Below are 21,529 nucleotides of genomic sequence, written 5' to 3' on the forward strand. Positions count from 1 at the left end.
CGTAAAGTTCTGGCTGCTTCCCTTCAAAAGGGATATTGCAGAGTTTTTAGTTTAGAGAAGAATTTTTTTTTCTCCCTGTCTGAAAGGTGCTGGTTTTGACCTTTAAAGCCCTACGTGGCCTAGGACCCACGTACCTACGGGACCGCCTCTCCTGGTATGCCCCGCGGAGGACCTTAAGGTCCACAAATGACAACATTTTGGAGGTCCCAGGTCACAAGGCAGTTAGACTGATCTGAACTAGGGCCAGGGCCTTTTCAGTAGTGGGCCCGACTTGGTGGAACGCTCTGTCACAAGAGACTAGGGCCCTGCGGGACTTGACATCTTTCCACAGGGCCTGCAAGGCGGAGCTGCTCCACCTGACCTTTGGTTTGGACTCAGTCTGACCCTTATTTTTCCCTCCCCTTATGGTCTTGATTTATTGGCTACTTTTAAAATGAGGCTGCATTTTAAATTTCATTTTAACCTGTATTTTAAATTGGTATTTTCCCCTTTTCCTTCTCTCTCTCTCTCTCTCTCTCTCTCTCTCTCTCTCTCTCTCTCTCTCTCTCTCTCTCTCTCTCTCTCTCTCTCTCTCCCCCCCCCCTTATGTTTTTACTGTGATTTCTTGATGTTTGCTGCCTTGAGCCCGGCTCTGGCCGGGGAGGGCAGGGTATAAATAAAATTTATTATTATTATTATTATTATGGACATCCAAAGACAGTGAATTATTAGAAGATTCAGGGCACATAAAAGGAAATTTGTGCATCACATACCCTCTGTCACAGGAGGCAGTGATGGCCACCAGCTTGGGGAAATTCAGGGAGGAGAGGGCTATTGACGACTACCAGCCAGGATGACTCTGCCCTGTCTCTACTGCTGGAGGCAGCTGTTTCTGAATACAATACCAGTGGCTGGAAGCCACAGGAGGGGAGATCATCGCTCTCGGACTTCGGTCCTGCCTGTGGGATGTCCTATGAGGGTTCTTTGTCTGGTACCAGGTCAGGGCAAGGCATGACATCAACCTGCCCAGTTCCCAAACTTGGGAACCGCTCACACACAGGACTCCATCTTACAGTAATCTCCTTGGGTTGATTGGCCCTTACCCAGACCGTCACTAACTGCAGACGTGTGTCCAGGACTTGATCAGCCTCCCCTTATTCAGACGTTGCCGAGAAATATTAGCGTCCTTTGATGATGTTTGTTTGCTGCAATAATGTATTTGACTTTTTCCTTCTTCCTTTCCTCCCCCCACGCTGCGTTGAAGCGGAAAAGAACAGTAAGTCCTCTGTTTATCTGTTGTGCATTTAGTTCACATATACACTCATGGCATCTGGCTGGTGGGGACTGATTGATAGCTTGATGAAAATGGGGACACAAGTGTTACAGATCGGTAGGAAATGAAGTGAAAATAAACTGCCAATTAATATCATGATAAAGGTAAAGGGACCCCTGACCATTAAGTCCAGTAGCACATGACTCTGGGGTTGTGGCGCTCATCTTGCTTTACTGGCCGAGAGAGCTGACGTTTGTCTGCAGACAGTTTTTCCGGGTTATGTGGCCAGCATGACTAAGCCGCTTCTGGCGAACCAGAGCAGCGCATGGAAACGCCATTTACCTTCCCGCCAGAGTGGTACCTATTTATCTACTTGCACTTTGACGTGTTTTTGACCTGCTAGGTTGGCAGGAGCAGAGACCGAGCAACGGGAGCTCACCCCGTCGCGGGGATTCGAACCGCCGACCTTCTGATCGGCAAGCCCTAGGCTCTGATTTGGTATGCAAATCAAGGGTGTGAAGTCGCGTCAGAAGGCTTTGTGAGTCCTTGGACTCCCTCTCTGAGGCCTCTCAAGGCCCTAGACTAAGGTTACCAGACGTCCTCGCTGTCCCATACAAAATCCATTGAAGTTTAAAAGTGTCCCCAGATTCATTGAAAAAAATCTGGTAACCTTACCCTAGATGCCAGCTCTCAGTCCCTGAGAGGCCTCAGATTTGACTTCTGGTGCTTTGCAAGGCACCAGAAGTAGCGTTGGAGGCCCTGCTGTGTGGGTGCCAAGCACCCACAACTATTTTTGGGTGGGTGCTCAGGCCATCAGGGCCCCCTAAATTGGCACCGGAGGACCTGGAGTTGTAAAGTGTGGACCTGTGTCTGGAAAGAGCAGGGCAAAAGTTAAGCGTGGACAAGTCCTCTGGGTAGACAACACTGGTGTAGATGGACCAAAGGTCTGGCTCAGTGTCCAGGATGCCATCACAAGAACGTAGCCAGACTTTGAACGGAGCCAACCTCCTTGAATGGGGAAATTTATCTGCCAACCCTCTCCTAACGCCTGCTGCCTGCGATGAGGCATCTCTGTCTAGATTTCCCCTCAAAAAAACCACCTCGCCTCGGCTTGGCGAGGGGAAGAATGGGAGACGAGATCCTTTCAAAGCCCCCCTCAATTTCACGATGTGAGCAGCGGGCACGAACAATTGGCACTATTTATACGTGCCCTATTTAGCTCCCTGCCTGCGCCGGCTGGCTTTTGTTCCTCGATTCAGCTGCAAATTTCTGCTTGTTCCCGACAGAATAGAAATGCAGATGGCAGTTTGGATTTGGGCGGGGCGGGCTCCATCTGTAGGCGCTCTGCTCAATTGGGTGGGTGTAGATCTGCGAGGGAGCTCCCAAAGGGCTTTGTCCTCTCACGGTGGGCAAGATCTGATCCCTGTGCCTTCACTAGTTGCAACGGGAGCCTGTAGGCAGAGAGAATTTGAAGGGTTGGCATCTGTACCCCTTTCTGAGGTGTCTCCAGTAATATGTTCCCTACAGTTCTGGTCGCCTCCTCTCAAAGATTTAAGAAGATGTAAAGGTGACCATAAAATGGCAAATGCAGTTCAATTTAAAGATTTCTCTGATGAAGATGTTGTTGTTGTTGTTTAGTGGTTTAGTCATGTCCGACTCTTTGTGACCCCCTGGACCAGAGCACGCCAGGCATTCCTGTCTTCCACTGCTTCGCGCAATTTGGTTAAACTCATGTTTGTAGCTTCGAGAACACTATCCAACCATCTCGTCCTCTGTCGTCCCCTTCTCCTTGTGCCCTCCATCTATCCCAACATCAGGGTCTTTTCCAGGGAGTCTTCTCTTCTCATGAGGTGGCCAAAGTCTTGGAGCCTCAGCTTCAGGATCTGTCCTTCCAGTGAGCACTCAGGGCTGATTTCCTTCAGAATGGAGAGGTTTGATCTCCTAATAGGGACATCCAATTCAACAACAACAACAACAACAACAACAACAACAACAACAACTGACCCAGCAACTCTGGGCAGCTTCCAACATATATAGAAACATAACAAAACATTGAACATTAAAAAACCCTTCCCTATACAGGTTCTGTCTTCAGATGTCTTTTAAAGAGTGTCTAGTTACAATGGTACCTCAGGTTACAGACGCTTCAGGTTACAGACTCCGCTAATCCAGAAATAGTACCTTGGGTTAAGAACTTTGCTTCATGATGAGAACAGAAATCGCGCGGCGGCAGCGGGAGGCCCCATTACCTAAAGTGGTACCTCAGGTTAAGAACAGTTTCAGGTTAAGAACGGACCTCCAGAACGAATTAAGTTCTTAACCTGAGGTACCACTGTACTTATCTCCTTGGCTCGGGGTGTCTGTGTGTGTCATATAGCTCCATACCCTCCAACATTTCTCGGATGAAAATAGGGATGTCTTAAGGAAAAGCGGGACATTCTGGGATCAAATCAGAAACCAAAGATGGCTTCTGTAAATCAGGAACTGTCTCTGGAAAATAGGGATACTAGGAGGGTCTGGCAAAGTGATACACATCAGGGCAGAAAAAAAGCCCTGGATTTCACTGATGGCTTTTAGCAGGGGTCAGCAAACTTTTTCAGCAGGGGGCCGGTCCACTGTCCCTCAGACCTTGTGGGGGGCCGGACTATATTTTTTTGGGGGGGAATGAATGAATTCCTATGCCCCACAAATAACCCAGAAATGCATTTTAAATAAAAGGACACATTCTACTCATATAAAAACACGCTGATTCCCAGACCATCCTCGGGCCGGATTTAGAAGGCGATTTGGCCGGATCCGGCCCCCGGGTCTTAGTTTGACTACTTATGGCTTTGAGAAAGCTACAATTGCTCAGGTAGATTTTGGCCCCAAAGTCATTGATGTTGCTTGAACCACAGCTCGCTTTGTGGTTCTGTTGCTGCAACCTATTTGTTACAACCAGGAATGTTCACCCGTTCTTGTTGTTTTTTTAATTGCCCTTCTGAGGAGTATCTAATAAACTGAGGAATCCAAACAAAGATGGTTTATTGATTGGAACAGAGAAAAACACCTGATGGGATTCTGCTCGGTTGCAAAGATCTGGCGGATAAACTGCTTACTTTGGTAATCCAAGATGAGGGCCTGGGAATAGGCAGGGTGTGTGGTAGGAAGAGATTTATTGACGGCACGATTGTACATGAAATACAATTTGGTCGATAAGAGCTGCAGCCAAAGGCTTGGCTTGCAATTTGAAACTGAGACGTGGGGTTCGGCTCCTTCCACCAGAGAGTTTGTCTGCTTGCAAATACCGACTTTTTAGACACAAACCAGAGGGGAGAGGGGGGAATGTGCAGCAACACGACAACCTTCCCAAGTGATTTAGCAAAGACCAACGCTACGAGGGCTGCTTCTTAATGGAAATCTGAAAATGTTGTTCTCAAGTGTTATAAGCAAAATACTGCTCCCTTTGCCTTATGCGGTATCTAAGAGCCCATATAGAGTCCTTAAGTAGGTTCTCTGTCGGTAGGAGAAAATAACAGAGGCCAACTAGAGAATATTGAGAAGCAAAGCAGCTAGTAAGCCTGGTCTTTATCAAACTGTTGCAACAGGGTCCTCACTCATTCAGCAGGGAGGAGGAACCCAGAACATTGGTGTGCAAGCTCTTATATAGACACTTGAAAATTGCCTCCCCCGGAGTCCAAAACCACCCCCCAAAACATCATACATACATCACAGAAGGAGGCGGGCTACAGCAGAAAACCTGTCTGCCAGGATACCTGATAATGGTCACTGATTGCTTTTACCTGGGCATCCTGGCCATTCTTTTGTGATGGTAAATATTCAGTTCCTGAATTCAGGTCACAGGTTCACAATATTCATACGCAAATATGCCCTTAAGACAGGATTTGTGAGCAAAGAGACAGTGGAGAAGCTTTCCCATTTCCTTCCTCCTTGCAGAGAAACATTTGAGGTAAATTTGGGAGAGTCAAAGTGGTTTCAGGATTGCTCTCCTGTACTATTTCAGACACATAATTTATATACTTATGTATGTGTTTGCCTTAGCGACATTTGATTTATATATATATGAGACCTTAAAGGTAAAGGTAAAGAGACCCCTGACCATTAGGTTCAGTCGTGCCCGACTCTGGGGTTGCGGCACTCATCTCACTTTATTGGCCGAGGGAGCTGGCGTACAGCTTCCGGATCATGTGGCCAGCATGACTAAGCCTCTTCTGGCAAACCAGAGCAGCGCACGGAAACGCCGTTTACCTTCCCGCTGGAGTGGTACCTATTTATCTACTTGCACTTTGATGTGCTTTTGAAATGCTAGGTTGGCAGGAGCAGGGACCAAGCAATGGGAGCTCATCCCATCGCAGGGATTTGAACCGCCAACCTTCTGATCTGCAAGTCCTAGGCTCTGTGGTTTAACCCACAGCACCACCCGCGTCCCTTATATGAGACCTTAGAATTCCTATAAGGTATTTGCTTTCTGGCAGGGCTGTCACCTCAGAATGAGCAGCTTTGGCCAGGTTCTTCCAGGCATGAGACCTGCCTTGGTCCTAAAGGACTTGGGATGCTCACAGCACTGGCTCCTTAGGTAGGAAGCGATGCGTTTCATGCCTGGCTGGCAGATGTTTTCCTCGCGGAGTTCCTCCTCTCCTCCTTTTTCTTCCTTGCGCTGTGGGAGCGAGAGAACCTTGTTGGCTCATTTCACAGACACTCTCAGCCCGGATTGCAGAGGAAATTGCTGCATCAAATCCCACCGCAGGATGAAAAGCATGAGCAGCCTCAGATCCGGAGAACAAGCCCAGTCTTTCTCCGCCTGTCTTTTTGCAAAAAGACGACTCTTTTCATCTTCTCATTTCCTAGAACGCTGGTAGTTTTCTGGACAGTGGGTCGGTGGGAGGCTCCCTCACTGGTCTAATATCATACAGGGGCTCAGGAGCAGGCGCACAGCTCACGTGCAGCAACATGTGGGGAGTGGCAGCGTGGTGCAGTGGTTAGAGCATCAGGCTAGGACCTGGGAGGCCAGGGTTCAACTCCCCCCCCCACTTGGCCATTAAGCTCACTGGGTGAGGCCAGTCCCTGCCTCTCAGCCTAGCCTATTTCATAAGGTTATTGTATAACTCCATACTCTCCAACGTTTCTCCAGTGAAAATAGGGATGTTCTAATGAAAAGCGGGACGTTGCAGGATCAAATCGGAAAGTGGGACAGTTTTGGTAAATCTGGGACTGTTCCTGGAAAATAGGGACACTTGCAGGGTCTGGATAGCTAGCCCACAACTTAAAAGGTAAAGGTAAAGGGACCCCTGACCATTAGGTCCATTTGTGGCCGACTCTGGGGTTGCAGTGCTCATCTCGCTTTACTGGCCGAGGGAGCCGGCGTACAGCTTCCGGGTCATGTGGCCAGCATGACTAAGCCGCTTCTGGCAAACCAGAGCAGCGCATGGAAACGCCGTTTACCTTCCCGCCGGAGCGGTCCCTATTCATCTACTTGCACTTCGGCGTGCATTCAAACTGCTAGGTTGGCAGGAGCTGGGACCAACCAACGGGAGCTCACTCCGTCGTGGGGATTTGAACCACGACCTTCTGATTGGCAAGTCCTAGGCTCTGTGGTTTAACCCACAGCGCCACCCGCGTCCCAGCCCGCAACTTACACGGGGGCATTAAGCCAAAATTGCACATAGTCAAAAGTTCAATGATGGGTAGGATTGCCAAAGTCACCCCCCGAACCCCCTTCCCCTTTCCATATGCGTAAAGCTGATTGCACAAAACAATTTAAATGTGCTTAAGTTAGGGCGGGACGTGGGTGGCGCTGTGGGATAAACCACAGAGCCTAGGACTTGCCAATCAGAAAGTCGGCGGTTCAAATCCCCGCGACGGGGTGAGCTCCCGTTGCCCGGTCCCTGCTTCTGCCCACCTAGCAGTTCGAAAGCACGTCAAAGTGCAAGTAGATAAATAGGTACCACTCTGGCGGGAGGGTAAACGGTGTTTCCATGCGCTGCTCTGGTTTGCCAGAAGCGGCTTAGTCATGCTGGCCACATGACCCGGAAGCTGTACGCCGGCTCCCTCGGCCAATAAAGTGAGATGAGCGCCGCAACCCCAGAGTCGGTCACGACTGGACCTAATGGTCAGGGGTCCATTTATCCTTTACCTTTAAGTTATGGGCATCCGGTACCCTGAGCTCCCAGAAAGCTGGTACCTTTCTGTGTCTAGCTTTGGGGCTAGACCTGAACTTCCTTTCTCTTTTGCTCCGTGATGTTGACGTAGCAAGGAGTTGCGAAGGAGCTTCTCCCGTGTCACCATTCTGCTCTCTCGTTGGCCCGCTGCCTTGGCTGTGACTCAGTTTAGCTGCAGCAAACCCGTTTTCTCCTGCGTTCCTTAGAAGCAGCCGCTGCTGGGCTGCAGACTTAATTCTCCTTATAGTCGACAAAATATAGGCTGCCATCGCAAGGGAAACAAGCTGACAGCTCCTCGGCCAAAATGCTCTTGCTTATTATTCCAAGAGGACAAACTGATTATTAAAAGGAAACGGGCTTGTGGCAACAATAGTAATTTTGCACTTTGCTGAGCGGCTTCTCACCCCCTTCCTTTCCCCCCCTTTTTGGTGGTGGTAGTCCCCCCCCCCCCTTAGCTGGCAAAGCCTTGAATGAGGAAAAAGCAAAGGCGAGTGACAACTCTGTCTCCCAGGCCCTGACCCTCTTGGCATTCGCCTCTGGTCCTGCTGTGTGTTACTCACAGTTTGCAAAAAAAAGGAGGACTGGCAATATGGAAGGCATGAAAGCACTTGAATTATTTTTAGGCTTTCTTTATCATTGTTTTAAATGGCATTTAACATTGTTTTTAATAGTGACACATGACTTTAGGGTGAAGGAATAATAATAATAATAATATATATATATATATATTAATAATATTTTATTAGATTTTAACAAGAAAAAAGGTTACAAAGACAACAAAAGAGTGAAAGGAAAAAACACACACAAAAAAATATAAAAAAATACAGAAGCCAAAAATTTTAACACAAAAACAAGAAAAAAGTAAAAGTAAAATAATAATCCCTCCTTTCAATTTCTCACCGTTCTTTTACTTATTTTCCTGACTTCCTCTCACCTCTCTCTTTGTATTCCATTTAAATTTTTTTTTAGCAAATTCATCTTATTACTCAAACCACTTCATTTTTTGCATTAGTATCATTAATTTTAACTTGTTCTCAAATCTCTAAAATTTCTAAATTCAAATCATATTTAACCTTTCTGCTTAAGCCAATTACTTCCTTTCCAACATCACTTAATATTTCATTAGTATTACACTAATTCCATAAATATAGGTTTATTACAAAAAACATTTCTCATTCTAGATTTATCCAACGTCCCTTTTCCTGGTTCCGGGTAATGTCAGTCCTTATGTCATTATATCCTCATCAGTCCGGTGTTCTAATATCTGAGGCTCTCAGGTCACTTCCAGGCCACCTCTGCGAGTTTCCTTGTCTCTGTTTGTAGTTGCATACATCCTTGTTCCCTGTTGGGTTCTTTTGCGTTCTCTTCTCTTTCTCTTTAGAGAGACAATCACCGGGGAGTTCCGTACAGATAATAATAATAATAATAATAATAATAATAATAATAATAATAATACTACAGTGGTACCTTGGTTCCCAAATGCCTTGGTTCCCAAATACCGAAAACCTGGAAGTAAGTGTTCCGGTTTTTAAACATTTTTTGGAAGCCGAACATCTGATGCGGCTGTCACCTATTGTTTCCCTGGCGCCTGCACCAATCAGAAGCTGCGCCTTGGTTTCGGAAGTCAAACATTTCGGAAGTCAAACGGACTAAATTTGGTGCTTTTGTTTTTGCTCTTTATTTTGCATTTTTGTTTTTTGAGGCTTTTTCGGTTCATTTGTTTTTCTGACTGTGTGGAACCCAGTTCAGCTACTGATTCATTGTGTGACTGCGGCAATGGATAAAAGCTCTGTATCCAAGCAATGACTATCGTCAGTGTAAGTAAGAAAAAAAATGATTTTAATTTTTATCATCTACAATACTGTCTTAATTTGTTTTATAGTACAGTACATTGAGTACAGCATTCCTGCCAACCTAGCAGTTCGAAAGCACGTCAAAGTGCAAGTAGATAAACAGGTACCGCTCCGGCGGGAGGGTAAACGGCGTTTCCATGCGCTGCTCTGGTTCTCCAGAAGTGGCTTAGTCATGCTGGCCACATGACCCGGAAGCTGTACGCCGGCTTCCTCGGCCAATAAAGCAAGATGAGCGCCGCAACCCCAGAGTCGGCCACGACTGGGCTTAATGGTCGGGGTCCCTTTACCTTTTTACATTGAGTATTGCTTTCATTTTAAGGATCAATGTTCATGTTAAAGAGAAAAATTCATGTTAAATTGCTGTTTTAGGGGTTGTTTTTAAAAGTCTGGAACGGATTACAGTGGTACCTCGGGTTACATACGCTTCAGGTTACATACGCTTCAGGTTACAGACTCCACTAACCCAGAAATAGTACCTTGGGTTAAGAACTTTGCTTCAGGATGAGAACAAAAATCGTGCTCCGGCGACGCGGCAGCAGCAGGAGGCCCCATTAACTAAAGTGGTGCTTCAGGTTAAAGAACAGTTTCAGGTTAAGAGCGGACAAATTAAGTTCTTAACCCGAGGTACCACTGTATTGCATTACTTTCTACGGGAAAACACAGCTTGGCTTTGGAATGCTTTGGTTTTGGAATGGATTAAGTTTGAGAACCAAGGTACCCCTGTAGTAGTAGTAGTAATAATAATAAATAATATCAGCTGGATGCAGATTGCAAAATGATGAAGAAGCACTCCTCCTGCTGTTCATAGAATCATTGAATTGCAGATTTGGAAGGGATCCTGGGGACCATTTAGTCCAACCCCCAGCAATTCAGGAATCTCAGCTAAAGAATCCAAGACAGATGGCCACCCGTATGATACATAGAATCATAGAATCATAGAATCATAGAATCATAGAGTTGGAGAGACCACAAGGGCCATCGAGTCCAACCCCCTGCCAAGCAGGAAACACCATCAGAGCACTCCTGACATATGGTTGTCAAGCCTCTGCTTAAAGACCTCCAAAGAAGGAGACTCCACCACACTCCTTGGCAGCAAATTCCACTGTCAAACTGCTCTTACTGTCAGGAAGTTCTTCCTAATGTTTAGGTGGAATCTTCTTTCTTGTAGTTTGGATCCATTGCTCCGTATCTGCTTCTCTGGAGCAGCAGAAAACAGCCTTTCTCCCTCCTCTATGTGACATCCTTTTATATATTTGAACATGACTATCATATCACCCCTTAAGCTCCTCTTCTCCAGGCTAAACATGCCCAGCTCCCTTAGCCGTTCCTCATAAGGCATCGTTTCCAGGCCTTTGACCATTTTGGTTGCCCTCCTCTGGACATGTTCCAGTTTGTCAGTGTCCTTCTTGAACTGTGGTGCCCAGAACTGGACACAGTACTCCAGGTGAGGTCTGACCAGAGCAGAATACAGTGGCACTATTACTTCCCTTGATCTAGATGCTATACTCCTATTGATGCAGCCCAGAATTGCATTAGCTTTTTTAGCTGCCGCGTCACACTGTTGGCTTATGTCAAGTTTGTGGTCCACCAAGACTCCTAGATCCTTTTCACATGTACTGCTCTCAAGCCAGGTGTCACCCATCTTGTATTTGTGCCTCTCATTTTTTTTGCCCCAGTGCAATACTTTACATTTCTCCCTGTTAAAATTCATCTTGTTTGTTTTGGCCCAGTTCTCTAATCTGTCAAGGTCGTTTTGAAGTGTGATCCTGTCCTCTGGGGTGTTAGCCACCCCTCCCAGTTTGGTGTCATCTGCAAATTTGATCAGGATGCCCTTGAGTCCATCATCCAAGTCGTTGATAAAGATGTTGAATAAGACCGGGCCCAAGACAGAACCCTGTGGCACCCCACTAGTCACTCGTCTCCAGGATGAAGAGGAACCATTGATGAGCACCCTTTGGGTTCGGTCAGTCAGCCAGTTACAAATCCACTGAGTGGTAGCCAATCTTTGCCAATTTCACAGGGGTTAAGTACCAATCTATACATCATTTCCATAATATTTTATTTTAATACAGTACATGCAGTAAACTTAACCCCTTTCTTCCGCAGCCTTTCCCAATCTTCCAACATTATATTGTGTCCAACGTCTCTTGCCCAATCAATCATCACAGGTTTAACTTGTTCGTCCTTTGTGTGCCATTCAATAACTGAAGCTCTTACAGCATATATCTGCATAGGACTGGAGGCTGCCTGTTGCAGATCTGCATGAGTTACTGCTCTCCTTGTGATCGGCTACTGCTGAGGTCTGGCAGGTCTGCTATCTCCCTGCACTGCGGGCGTTTTGGTTATTCATCCTGCTTCTAGTGCACGTAATAAAGAAGTGGCAGGCCCAGAACAGGGACTCATGCAGAACAGGGACACCTGAGGCAGACTCCTCTGAGTAGCGCTGGGTCTCTCACACACTAGCTCCACCACAAGCCTTGTCAACAAAGATGCATAAAGGTATCTTTCTCTTTTGATTTTTGTGTGCCAGTAGTAGGCGCTGGGGAATGGGGGTTCAATCTGGAATCAGGAGTGCAGGGTGTGGGAGGGGGGTAGCCCTCCCTCCTAGACTATTAAGGTAAAGGGACCCCTGACCATTAGGTCCAGTTGTGACCGACTCTGGGGTTGCGGCGCTCATCTCGCTTTATTGTCCGAGGGAGCCGGCGTACAGCTTCCGGGTCATGTGGCCAGCATGTCTAAGCCGCTTCTGGCGAACCAGAGCAGCAGACGTAAACGCCTTTTAACTTCCCGCCAGAGTGGTACCTATTTATCTACTTGCACTTTGATGTGTTTTTGAACTGCTAGGTTGGCAGGAGCAGGGACCGAGCAACGGGTGCTCACTCCGTTGCGGGGATTCGAACCGCCGGCCTTCTGATCGGCAAGTCCTAGGCTCTGTGGTTTAACCCACAGCGCCACCTGCGTCTCCCTCATAGACTATATCCTAAAATAAATAATAAAATAAAATAAAATGCACGTAATGCAGTGACACATCTTCATTGCCGTCACATCTTGTTTGGTCCTAGAAGTAAACCTGTAGTTTGTAATAGGTGTGCGTGTGCATGAAAGCAGAATCTGGGTGGCCACCTCGCAGGGATGGTGCAGTTGTGGATTTCCTACATTGTCCTGGGGTTGGACTAGATGACCACTAGGGGTACCGCCCCTTTCAACCCTCCCCTTTTCTGATCAAATATGTTTCTTCGTGCAGAGCAGCAGAAATGTCAACAACTTAGATTCCTTGTGACCTGTTGGGAGATTTCTATATTTTTATTATTATTATTATTATTATTATTAATAATAATATTTATTAAGGTTTTAAGGGTTACAAAAAGAAAAAGTAAAACATCATATTAAACAACAACAAAAACAACACATCATAATATGAAAAGAAAAAGAAAAAAAGAAAAAGAAAATACGAAAATAGAAAAATAAAATCCATTAAAAAAAAAAATAACACATCGAATCTTCCCATAACTTATCTTTCATTTGCTTGTTTCCTTGACCTCCTCACACCTCCCTTTTTTGTATTCTAGTTCGGTTAACTATTTCAGCAAATCCTTTCCATCTTTTCCAATTTTTGTCCTGTAATTTATCTTAATATAATATAACTTTACTTTCCCTCGTTTCACCAATTAACAGTCTATTTTTTCCCTGATCCTTTATAACATTTCTGCTAAAACCACATAAGTTCATTCCAACATCTTTCTAACATTCATTAATTTTACAATGTTTCTGTAAGTAGTCTTTAAATTTCTTCCAATCTTTCTCCACCGGATTTCTATATTTTATTAAATGGTAGAGAAATTTTTCCAATTTATTTTTTTTGAGCTGGCTCGATGCCCTTATGAAGGCAACCATCCACCTTGGCCCACGTGTTGCGTTGGGTTCCACTTGCAGCAGTTTTGATGTCCTCCTCAGATGCCCTCCTTGACCAGATCCCCCTCTTTCCTATGCCCACTGCAGAGCCCCTGGCAGCTGGTCAGCTCACGGGACCCAGCCAGACCGAGGGAGGAAGAACGAAGAGCTGACGGATGAGGAGAAGGAGATCATCAACCGGGTCATTGCTCGCGCCGAGAAGATGGAAGAGTTGGAGCAGGAACGCATTGGGTAAGGAGGCCACGTGAGTTGGGAGTCGTGTTCTGTGTGGATGTGTCTGCAAGTAGCAAATCTGCATCCCTCCAGATGTTCTCAGACACCGGGTCCCATCAGCCCCAACCAATATGACCAGTTGTTGGGGATAATGGAAGTTATTCTCCAGATGTTCCCAGACACCAGGTCCCATACCCCCAACCAACAAGGCTAGTGGTTGGGGATGATGGAAGTTATCATCCAGATGTTCCCAGACACCAGGTCTCATCAGCCCCAACCAACATGGCCAGTGGTTGGGTATGATGGAAGTTATTCTCCAGATGTTCCCAGACACCAGGTCCCATCAGCCCCAACCAACATGGCCAGTGGTTGGGGATGATGGAAGTTATCCTCCAGATGTTCCCAGATACCAGGTCTCATCAGCCCCAACCAACATGGCCAGTGGTTGGGTATGATGGAAGTTATTCTCCAGATGTTCCCAGACACCAGGTCCCATCAGCCCCAACCAACATCACCAGTCGTTGGGGATAATGGAAGTTATTCTCCAGATGTTCCCAGACACCAGTTCCCATCAGCCCCAACCAACGTGGCCAGTGGTTGGGATGATGGAAGTTATCCTCCAGATGTTCCCAGACACCAGGTCCCATCAGCCCCAAACAACATGGCCAGTGGTTGGGATGATGGAAGTTATCCTCCAGATGTTCCCAGACACCAGATCTCATCAGCCCCAACCAACATGGCCAGTGGTTGGGTATGGTGGGAGTTATTCTCCAGATGTTCCCAGACACCAGGTCCCATCATCCCCAACCAACATGACCAGTTGTTGGGTATGATGTAAGTTATTCTCCAGATGTTCCCAGACACCAGGTCTCATCAGCCCCAACCAACATGGCCAGTGGTTGGGATGATGGAAGTTATCCTCCAGATGTTCCCAGACACCAGGTCCCATCAGCCCCAACCAACATGGCCAGTGGTTGGGGATGATGGAAGTTATCCTCCAGATGTTCCCAGACACCAGGTCCCATCAGCCCCAACCAACATGGCCAGTGGTTGGGGATGATGGAAGTTATCATCCAGATGTTCCCAGACACCAGATCTCATCAGCCCCAACCAACATGGTCAGTTGTTGGGTATGATGTAAGTTATTCTCCAGATGTTCCCAGACACCAGGTCCCATCAGCCCCAACCAGCATGGCCAGTGGTTGTTCTCTTCCATCAACATCTGGATGACCATAAGGTCTTGTTTGCATCTTCGCATTGCAGGGGGTTGGGCTGGATGACCCCTGGGGACCCCTTCCAACTCTACCGTTCTGCCATCCCAACATCCTTTCTGTGGTGCTGAGCAGCTTGCTTTGTTGGAGGGCTTGCACCTCTCTCTTTGGGTGCTCTGCACTCCTGGTCTTCTCTGCTCCAGAGCTAGGAGACCACAAGCCAATTCTGCCTGAAGCAGAAGCAGGGGTGGGTGGCCTGGGGTCCTCCAGATGTTGTCGTCTTCCGTCTCCCATCACCCCCTGCTAGCAACATGGACGGCAGACAGGGATGATGGGCACTGTAGTCCAGATGTTTAAAAGCCATCTCAAGGCAAACCTGGTCAGGGAAGTTTTTAGTGTTTGATGTTGTCTTGTGTTTTTTCCCTCTTTTTGCTGGGAGCCGCCCAGAGTGGCTGGGGCAGCCCAGTCAGAAGGGCGGCATACAAATTACAGTGGTACCTCGGGTTACATACACTTCAGGTTACAGACACTTCATGTTACAGACTCCGCTAACCCAGAAGAAGGACCTCGGGTTAAGAACTTTGCTTCAGGATGAGAACAGAAATTGCGCGGCGGCGGCGCGGTGGCAGCAGGGGGTCCCATTAGCTAAAGTGGTGCTTCAGGTTAAGAACGGACCTCCAGAATGGATTAAGTACTTAACCCAAGGTACCGCTGTAATTGGGACAGGGGTCGTGCTGTGGGTTAAACCACAGAGCCTAGGGCTTGCCAATCAGAAGGTCGGCGGTTTGAATCCCCGCAAAGGGGTGATCTCATGTTGTTCGGTCCCAGCTCCTGCCAACCTAGCAGTTCGAAAGCACGTCAAAGTGCAAGTAGATAAATAGGTACCGCTCCAGCGGGAAGGTAAATGGCATTTCCATGCGCTGCTCTGGTTCGCCAGAAGTGGCTTAGTCATGCTGGCCACATGACCCGGAAGCTGTACGCCAGCTCCCTCGGCCAATAAAGCGAGATGAGCGCCGCAACCCCAGAGTCGGCCACGACTGGACCTAATGGTCAGGAGGTCCCTTTACCTTTACCACTGTAATTATTGTTATTGCCATTGTTATTATTTCAGGAGGTATGTGAACAAAATGGCAGAGGGGAGCAAGCGAGAAAATGCAGAGCTGGGCCACATGCATGCATTTCAAGCACTATGAGAGCGCTTTGAAAAAAATATTGGCTTCCCCCAAAGACTCCTGGACCTGTCATTTATCCAGGGTGCTGAGAGTGGTTGTGCAACTCCTATTTTCAACCCTGAGAGCTGCAGTATCCAGAGTGGTTTAACAACCAGTCCCTCTTCACAGGAACTCAGGAGCCCTCGAACTCAGCTCCCATTCCCACCAGTGCTGGAAGCCACCCCTCCCTGCCTCCCCAGGATGAGGCCACTGGGAGACGTAGAATTTTGTCACTGAGGGTTTCGTAGGTGGGATGAGTGGCCTCCATGTGTGCTTCTGCAAAAGGCCTCCCATCTCCCTTGCTCACCAACAGCCCAGTCAGCAAGGAGGAGCTGGTACGCTTGACTTACTTCCCAGCCATAAGCTGCTGCAGTGCACCATTTCTCACGATGAGCAGGGAGTGGGAAACGACTTCTTTCTGGGACGCATAAGAATTTGCCAGGATGCTTAAGAAACATTGTTTGTAAAGGAGGGGGGGAGACTCTTGGAGGGAGGGGGGCATTTCGCCGCTGCTGCAACTTAACATAACACCAACTGCGTGTTCTCTTCGCAAACACGTTTGATTTAAAAACGGCTTCCCTCTCCTGCTGTCGACCTCGCACAGCGTTGCACAACTGAAGCTCAGCACTCCTTCTGAGTATCACAGAAGGAGTCTCTGGAAACCACAAGAAAGTGCTCTTGTGCTTCGGTCTTGTTTGCGTGTTGTTGTTGTTTAGTCGTGTCCGACTCTTCGTGACCCCATGGACCAGAGCACGCCAGACACTCCTGTCTTCCACTGCCTTCCGCAGTTTGGTCAGACTCATGTTCGTAGCTTTGAGAACACTGTCCAACCATGTTTGCGTGTTACAGTAGCTTAATTCTGCACGAATTTGCTTAATCTTCCTTTGAAGCCATCCTAGTTCGTGGTCATCGCTTCCTCCAGTGGCAGGGGGTTCCGTAGTTTATAACTATGGGCTGCATAATCTTTGCTCTGTCCCGAATCTTCCAAATTTCAGCTTCATTGGATGTCCTAAAGGTAAAGGGACCCCTGACCATTAGGTCCAGTCATGGCCGACTCTGGGGTTGTGGCGCTCCTCTCGCTTTATTGGCCGAGGGAGCCGGTGTACAGTTTCTGGGTCATGTGGCCAGCATGACTAAGCCACTTCTGGCGAACCAGAGCAGTGCACGGAAATGCCGTTTACCTTCCCACCGGAGCAGTACCTATTTATCTACTTGCACTTTGACGTGCTTTCGAACTGTTAGGTTGGCAGGAGCAGGGACCAAGCAACGGGAGCTCACCCTGTCGCGGGGATTCGAACCGGCGACCTTCTGATTGGCAAGTCCTAGTCTCTGTGGTTTAACCCACAGCGCCACCCGGTCTTTACGAGACCTAGTGTTATAATAAAAGTCAGAAAAATAGACAGATGCTAGAGGACAGAAACCAGTCCCCTTACTGGCCTCCTGGGAAGACCTAGTGCCATCGGTGTAATATTTTAAATGTATTTAACTAATTTAAATAAATAATGTAAACGTATTTCCTTGTATCCGTGTTGATACTGATTTTAGTGGGCACCGCTAATTAGCCCACAAATTATTCCGATCTACTTCCGCAGTCTCTGTCCCCAGATCAGATTCCCATCACGGTTACACAGAGTTCTATCCTCTAAACTCCTCTGTACTCTTTAAAAAAAGTTATTGTATATTATTTTGTATGTAAAGCCACCTTTTTCAAATGATGTTAAACTTCAGAAACTTTTAACTTCAGAATTTGATTTAAAAAATGCACCGTATGATGAACGTAAAAGCTAATTTACGTCATGCATTCCTTTTTTCCTCATCGCTCGTTCTGCTAATATAGGTAAGCCATTTTCAGACGAATCAATTAGTCTGCAGTTGATTTATTTGAAAATGGTCCACCTATATCAGCGGAACAGATAATGAGAAAAATCACCTGTTCATTTATTGCTGATAATGTGCTCAGCACGGGGTGTGCCAGGAACTGCGAAATAAGCTGAATTGAGCCCAGTCCCGAAGTCAGGATTGGTGCAAAGCTTTTACCTGCAGCTCCTGTTTTAATGTCTGGCTCAGGCAAGTGTGTCTCCTCCAACAACACTTCCCCAAATAACGCACACTGATTTAACGGTTTTGTCAGATTTGGGTCACACCGCGACAGGAGGGGATGAAATTTCCTGAGGGCTGGATGTTCTGGAAAACCTCTCCAGAGGGCTTCTCTTTTCCCCGCTCCACCCCCCTTCACTTTATATATTCCCTTCAGAACAGAATAAATAATAGATTTTTTTTTATTGCATGAACTATTTTTATCTGCTTGGGATTTTTCACAGCATGCCTGCCCAACCGAACTTGCAGGGAGAGAGGCTGCTGGGGGTGTTTGTGAATCTCCTAGTTGCTGGCAGGGGGGGCTGCCTGTGCAGTTGGCGGGTGGGGTAGGGGTTTTTGCAAGCTGCAGACCCCCTGCAAGCCCTACTTAGTTTGTTTCTCAATGGAAAAAGGCAAATGAACCTGCTGCCTTGGTCAGATTCTTCCTCCTACTCTAAGCTGCATAGTTGGTCACAAATGCACAGAGGTGCGAGGAAAGACGAACAGCATATTCTCTGAAATCCTCTGCTCCCATACATACTGGATCTTGGGGGCACACCTGTACAGAGTTTACCTGCGAGATCCTTTTACCCTCATAATCATCATAATAAAGTTTATTTATACCCCGCCCTCCCCAGCCCTGGCTCAGGGCGGCTAACAGCAGATTACCGTATTTTTCGCCCTATAGGACGCACTTTTCCCCCTCCAAAAATGAAGGGGAAATGTGTGTGCGTCCTATGGGGCGAATGCAGGCTTTCGCTGAAGCCTGGAGAGCGAGAGGGGTCGGTGTGCACCGACCCCTCTCGCTCTCCAGACTTCAGGAGAGCCCCTCCGCCAGACCCACAAGCTCGGGGGACAGCGGGGAGGCGGAACGCCGCCATCCCGCTGTCCCCCAACTTGGTTAGAAGGCTGGCGGGGGGGAGAAGCCTGCTCCTCTCCGTCGCCAGCCCCGCAAACTCAGGGGACAGGGGAGAGGCGCAGCGCACCATCCCGCTGTCCCCCGACTTGGCTAGAAGGCTGGCGGGGGGAGAAGCCTGCTCCTCCCCGTCGCCAGCCCCGCAAACTTGGGGGACAGCGCTGGGCTCCCGCTGCTTGCGGAGAGTTGCCTGCATGCTGAAGCCTGCGCGCGCTGAGCTCAGCGCGTCCAGGCTTCACGGACCTCTCCGCAAGCGGCGGGAGCGCTCCCACGGCTTGCGGAGACTTGCCTGTTTGGGGGCTGGGGTCGGGGGAAGCTCGAGCTTCCCCCGTCCCAGCCCCGCGCCTGGGGAAAAAAATAATTTCCCCCCTTTATTTCCCCCCCAAAAAACTGGGTGCGCCCTATGGTCCGGTGCGCCCTATGGTGCGAAAAATACGGTAGCACTATTACTCCCCTTGATCTGGACACTAGACTTCTGTTGATACAGCCTAGAATAGCATTAATAATAAATTAATAACATTTTTTTAATCTATACCCTGCCCTTCTTGGTTCAAAAACCAGGCTCAGGGCGGCTAACAAATAAATTTAAAACACTTAATTGTAAAAGCAGCATAAAATACAGTATAAAAACATGAATAACAATAAAATTCAAAGTTCAGAAATCAATTTAGGGGAAATCCATCTAATAAGCATTAGATAATCACCAGGGCTGGCTGGCTGAATTAGTCCTACTTGGACCAGTGAGGAGGCCAGGGGAGAATTAGATGTGGGGTCTCAGAGTGGGTAATCTTCATAAAAGGGGAGGGGGAGGGCAGAGAAGGGAAATAAAAGTTCAGGCTGAATTCTAATTAAAGGCCAGGCAGAATAGCTCTGTTTTACAGGCCTGACAGGAGGAGGCTAAATCCTGGAGGGCCCTAGTCTTGTGGGACAGAGCATTCCACCAGGTCGGAGCCATCACTGAAAAGGCCCTGGTGGAGGATAGCCTGACTTCCTTAGGGCCCGGGACCTCTAAACTATGGTTATTCATGGACCTTAAGGTCCTCTGCGGGGCATACCAGGAGAGGCGGTCCCGTAAATACGAGGACCCTAAGCCACTCGCTATTAGTAGCCATTAGCTATTAAGGGTCTGGAGAGTTGAACCCGAGCCAACAGATTCAAATGATAAGCATTAGGAGGAACCTTTTGATGGTAAGAGCAGTTTGACTGTGGAACAGCAGGTGGTGGACTCTCCTTCGTTGGAAGTTTTTAGACAGAGGCTGGATGGCCATCTGTCATGGGTTCTGTAGCTGAGATTCCTGCATTGCAGCGGGTTGGACTAGATGACCCCGGGTACCCCTTTCCAACTCTACTATTCTGTGCTTTGATGAGCCCAGATACAAAGTAAAACTTGAACCCCTGAATCCCTGGAGTACGAATTCCATGAGTATGTAGGCATATAACACAATGCCACTACTAAACTTCGGGGGGGGTTGCGGGCTCATGACCCCGCCCACACTCCTGCGGGGCTGGCGCCAGCCTCGCGGGAAGCAGGGATTCCCTTAATTTGCATCCCCGCAGCGCCAGCCAATCGGCTGGCGGCAGGGGCGGGCTGTCCAAAGGCCACTTAAGGTCAGGGCAGCCCTGGCTCGCCCCTTTTCTCCTCTTCAGCAGACGCGGTTTCCCATCCACCTGCCCTTTAGGTTTGCCCTTGACTTTGCTATGGGCTTCGGCTGGTTGCCGCAAGGGGCCTGGTAGGAGTTTTTCCATTTGGCTAATTGGCTGGAATTTTGAAGCCACTTGGTTTTTTCGCCTACCTCGTAGCAAAACGTCACAACTCCCTTGTTGGCGGTAGGCATTGGCCGGGGTATTGTCATGCAAATGAGATCGGGGGGGGGAGGAACGCCATCACCTCCCCCAATGCTTGAAGGGTAGTTCGTTAAAGGACCCCGAGGGGCGTTGCCTCGTCCGAAACCTACGGAGCGCCCCCTTGGGGAGCGCCTAGGGATATGCATCTCGGGTGGCTCCCCCTGTTGGTGCTTAACCCTTCCCGGTTAGACCGGATAGTCTGTTAGGGCCAATGCCTAAAGCCAATACCCCTCTTACCTGTAATCAATAAAGTTGTGGCCATTTTCGCCCATTAACCTAAATGCTTGTGTCCGGTGTCTTTATTTATTCCACCTGTGGAGGGGGAGGGAATAGCCACGCAATCCCTGCAGCGCTGTGTCAAGTTTCATATGAAACTGATGCTGAATAATAGAATTCATAGAGTTGTAGAGTTGTAAGGGACCCTGGCAATGCAGGAATATGACACAGTCCCGTCCGGGGATTGACCCTGTGACCCTGGCATTATCAGCACCACAACTGAGTTGTCCAGCTTTCGACTGTGTGATCTCCCCTCTCTCACTTCTGAAAGGACTGTACCTCCTTGGAAGGAAAGGCAGCGTTGAGCCGACATTAAGAAAAGGCTTTCTAACCCAGTCTGCTGCCCTCAACCCCAGCCAGCACAGCCAGGACCGTTTTTTGTTTTAAAAAATACTTTTTATTGCTTTTTTGTAACAACAACAAATAAAATAAATACTCTTACATTCAAAAATTTGTATGTCTTCTTATTTACCCCGCGCCTTATTGTGCCCGGACTTTCTTCCTCCCTTCAACGGTTTTCATGTCTCAAATCTTTTCTTACAGTTTCTTATTTACACTCCATCCACATCACAAGATTTACATTAATCCTGCTACAGTTTTTAAATG

At 47.9% G+C, this 21,529-nt stretch overlaps 1 protein-coding gene across 4 annotated transcripts in view; it reads left to right on the top strand.

Moving 5' to 3' along the window:
- The window catches only part of RPH3A (rabphilin 3A), a 121,506-nt gene that overhangs the window by 47,997 nt on the left and 51,980 nt on the right, over nt 1-21,529 (top strand). For all 4 annotated transcript variants that reach the window (XM_081923242.1, XM_081923241.1, XM_081923240.1 and 1 more), the window contains one exon: nt 13,263-13,406. In XM_081923242.1, coding sequence (XP_081779368.1) covers nt 13,263-13,406 — 144 coding nt within the window. The remainder of the gene's footprint in view (nt 1-13,262; nt 13,407-21,529) is intronic.

The sequence above is a fragment of the Podarcis melisellensis genome (assembly GCF_964234715.1).
Source record: "Podarcis melisellensis genome assembly, chromosome: 8".
Lineage (NCBI taxonomy): Eukaryota > Metazoa > Chordata > Lepidosauria > Squamata > Lacertidae > Podarcis > Podarcis melisellensis.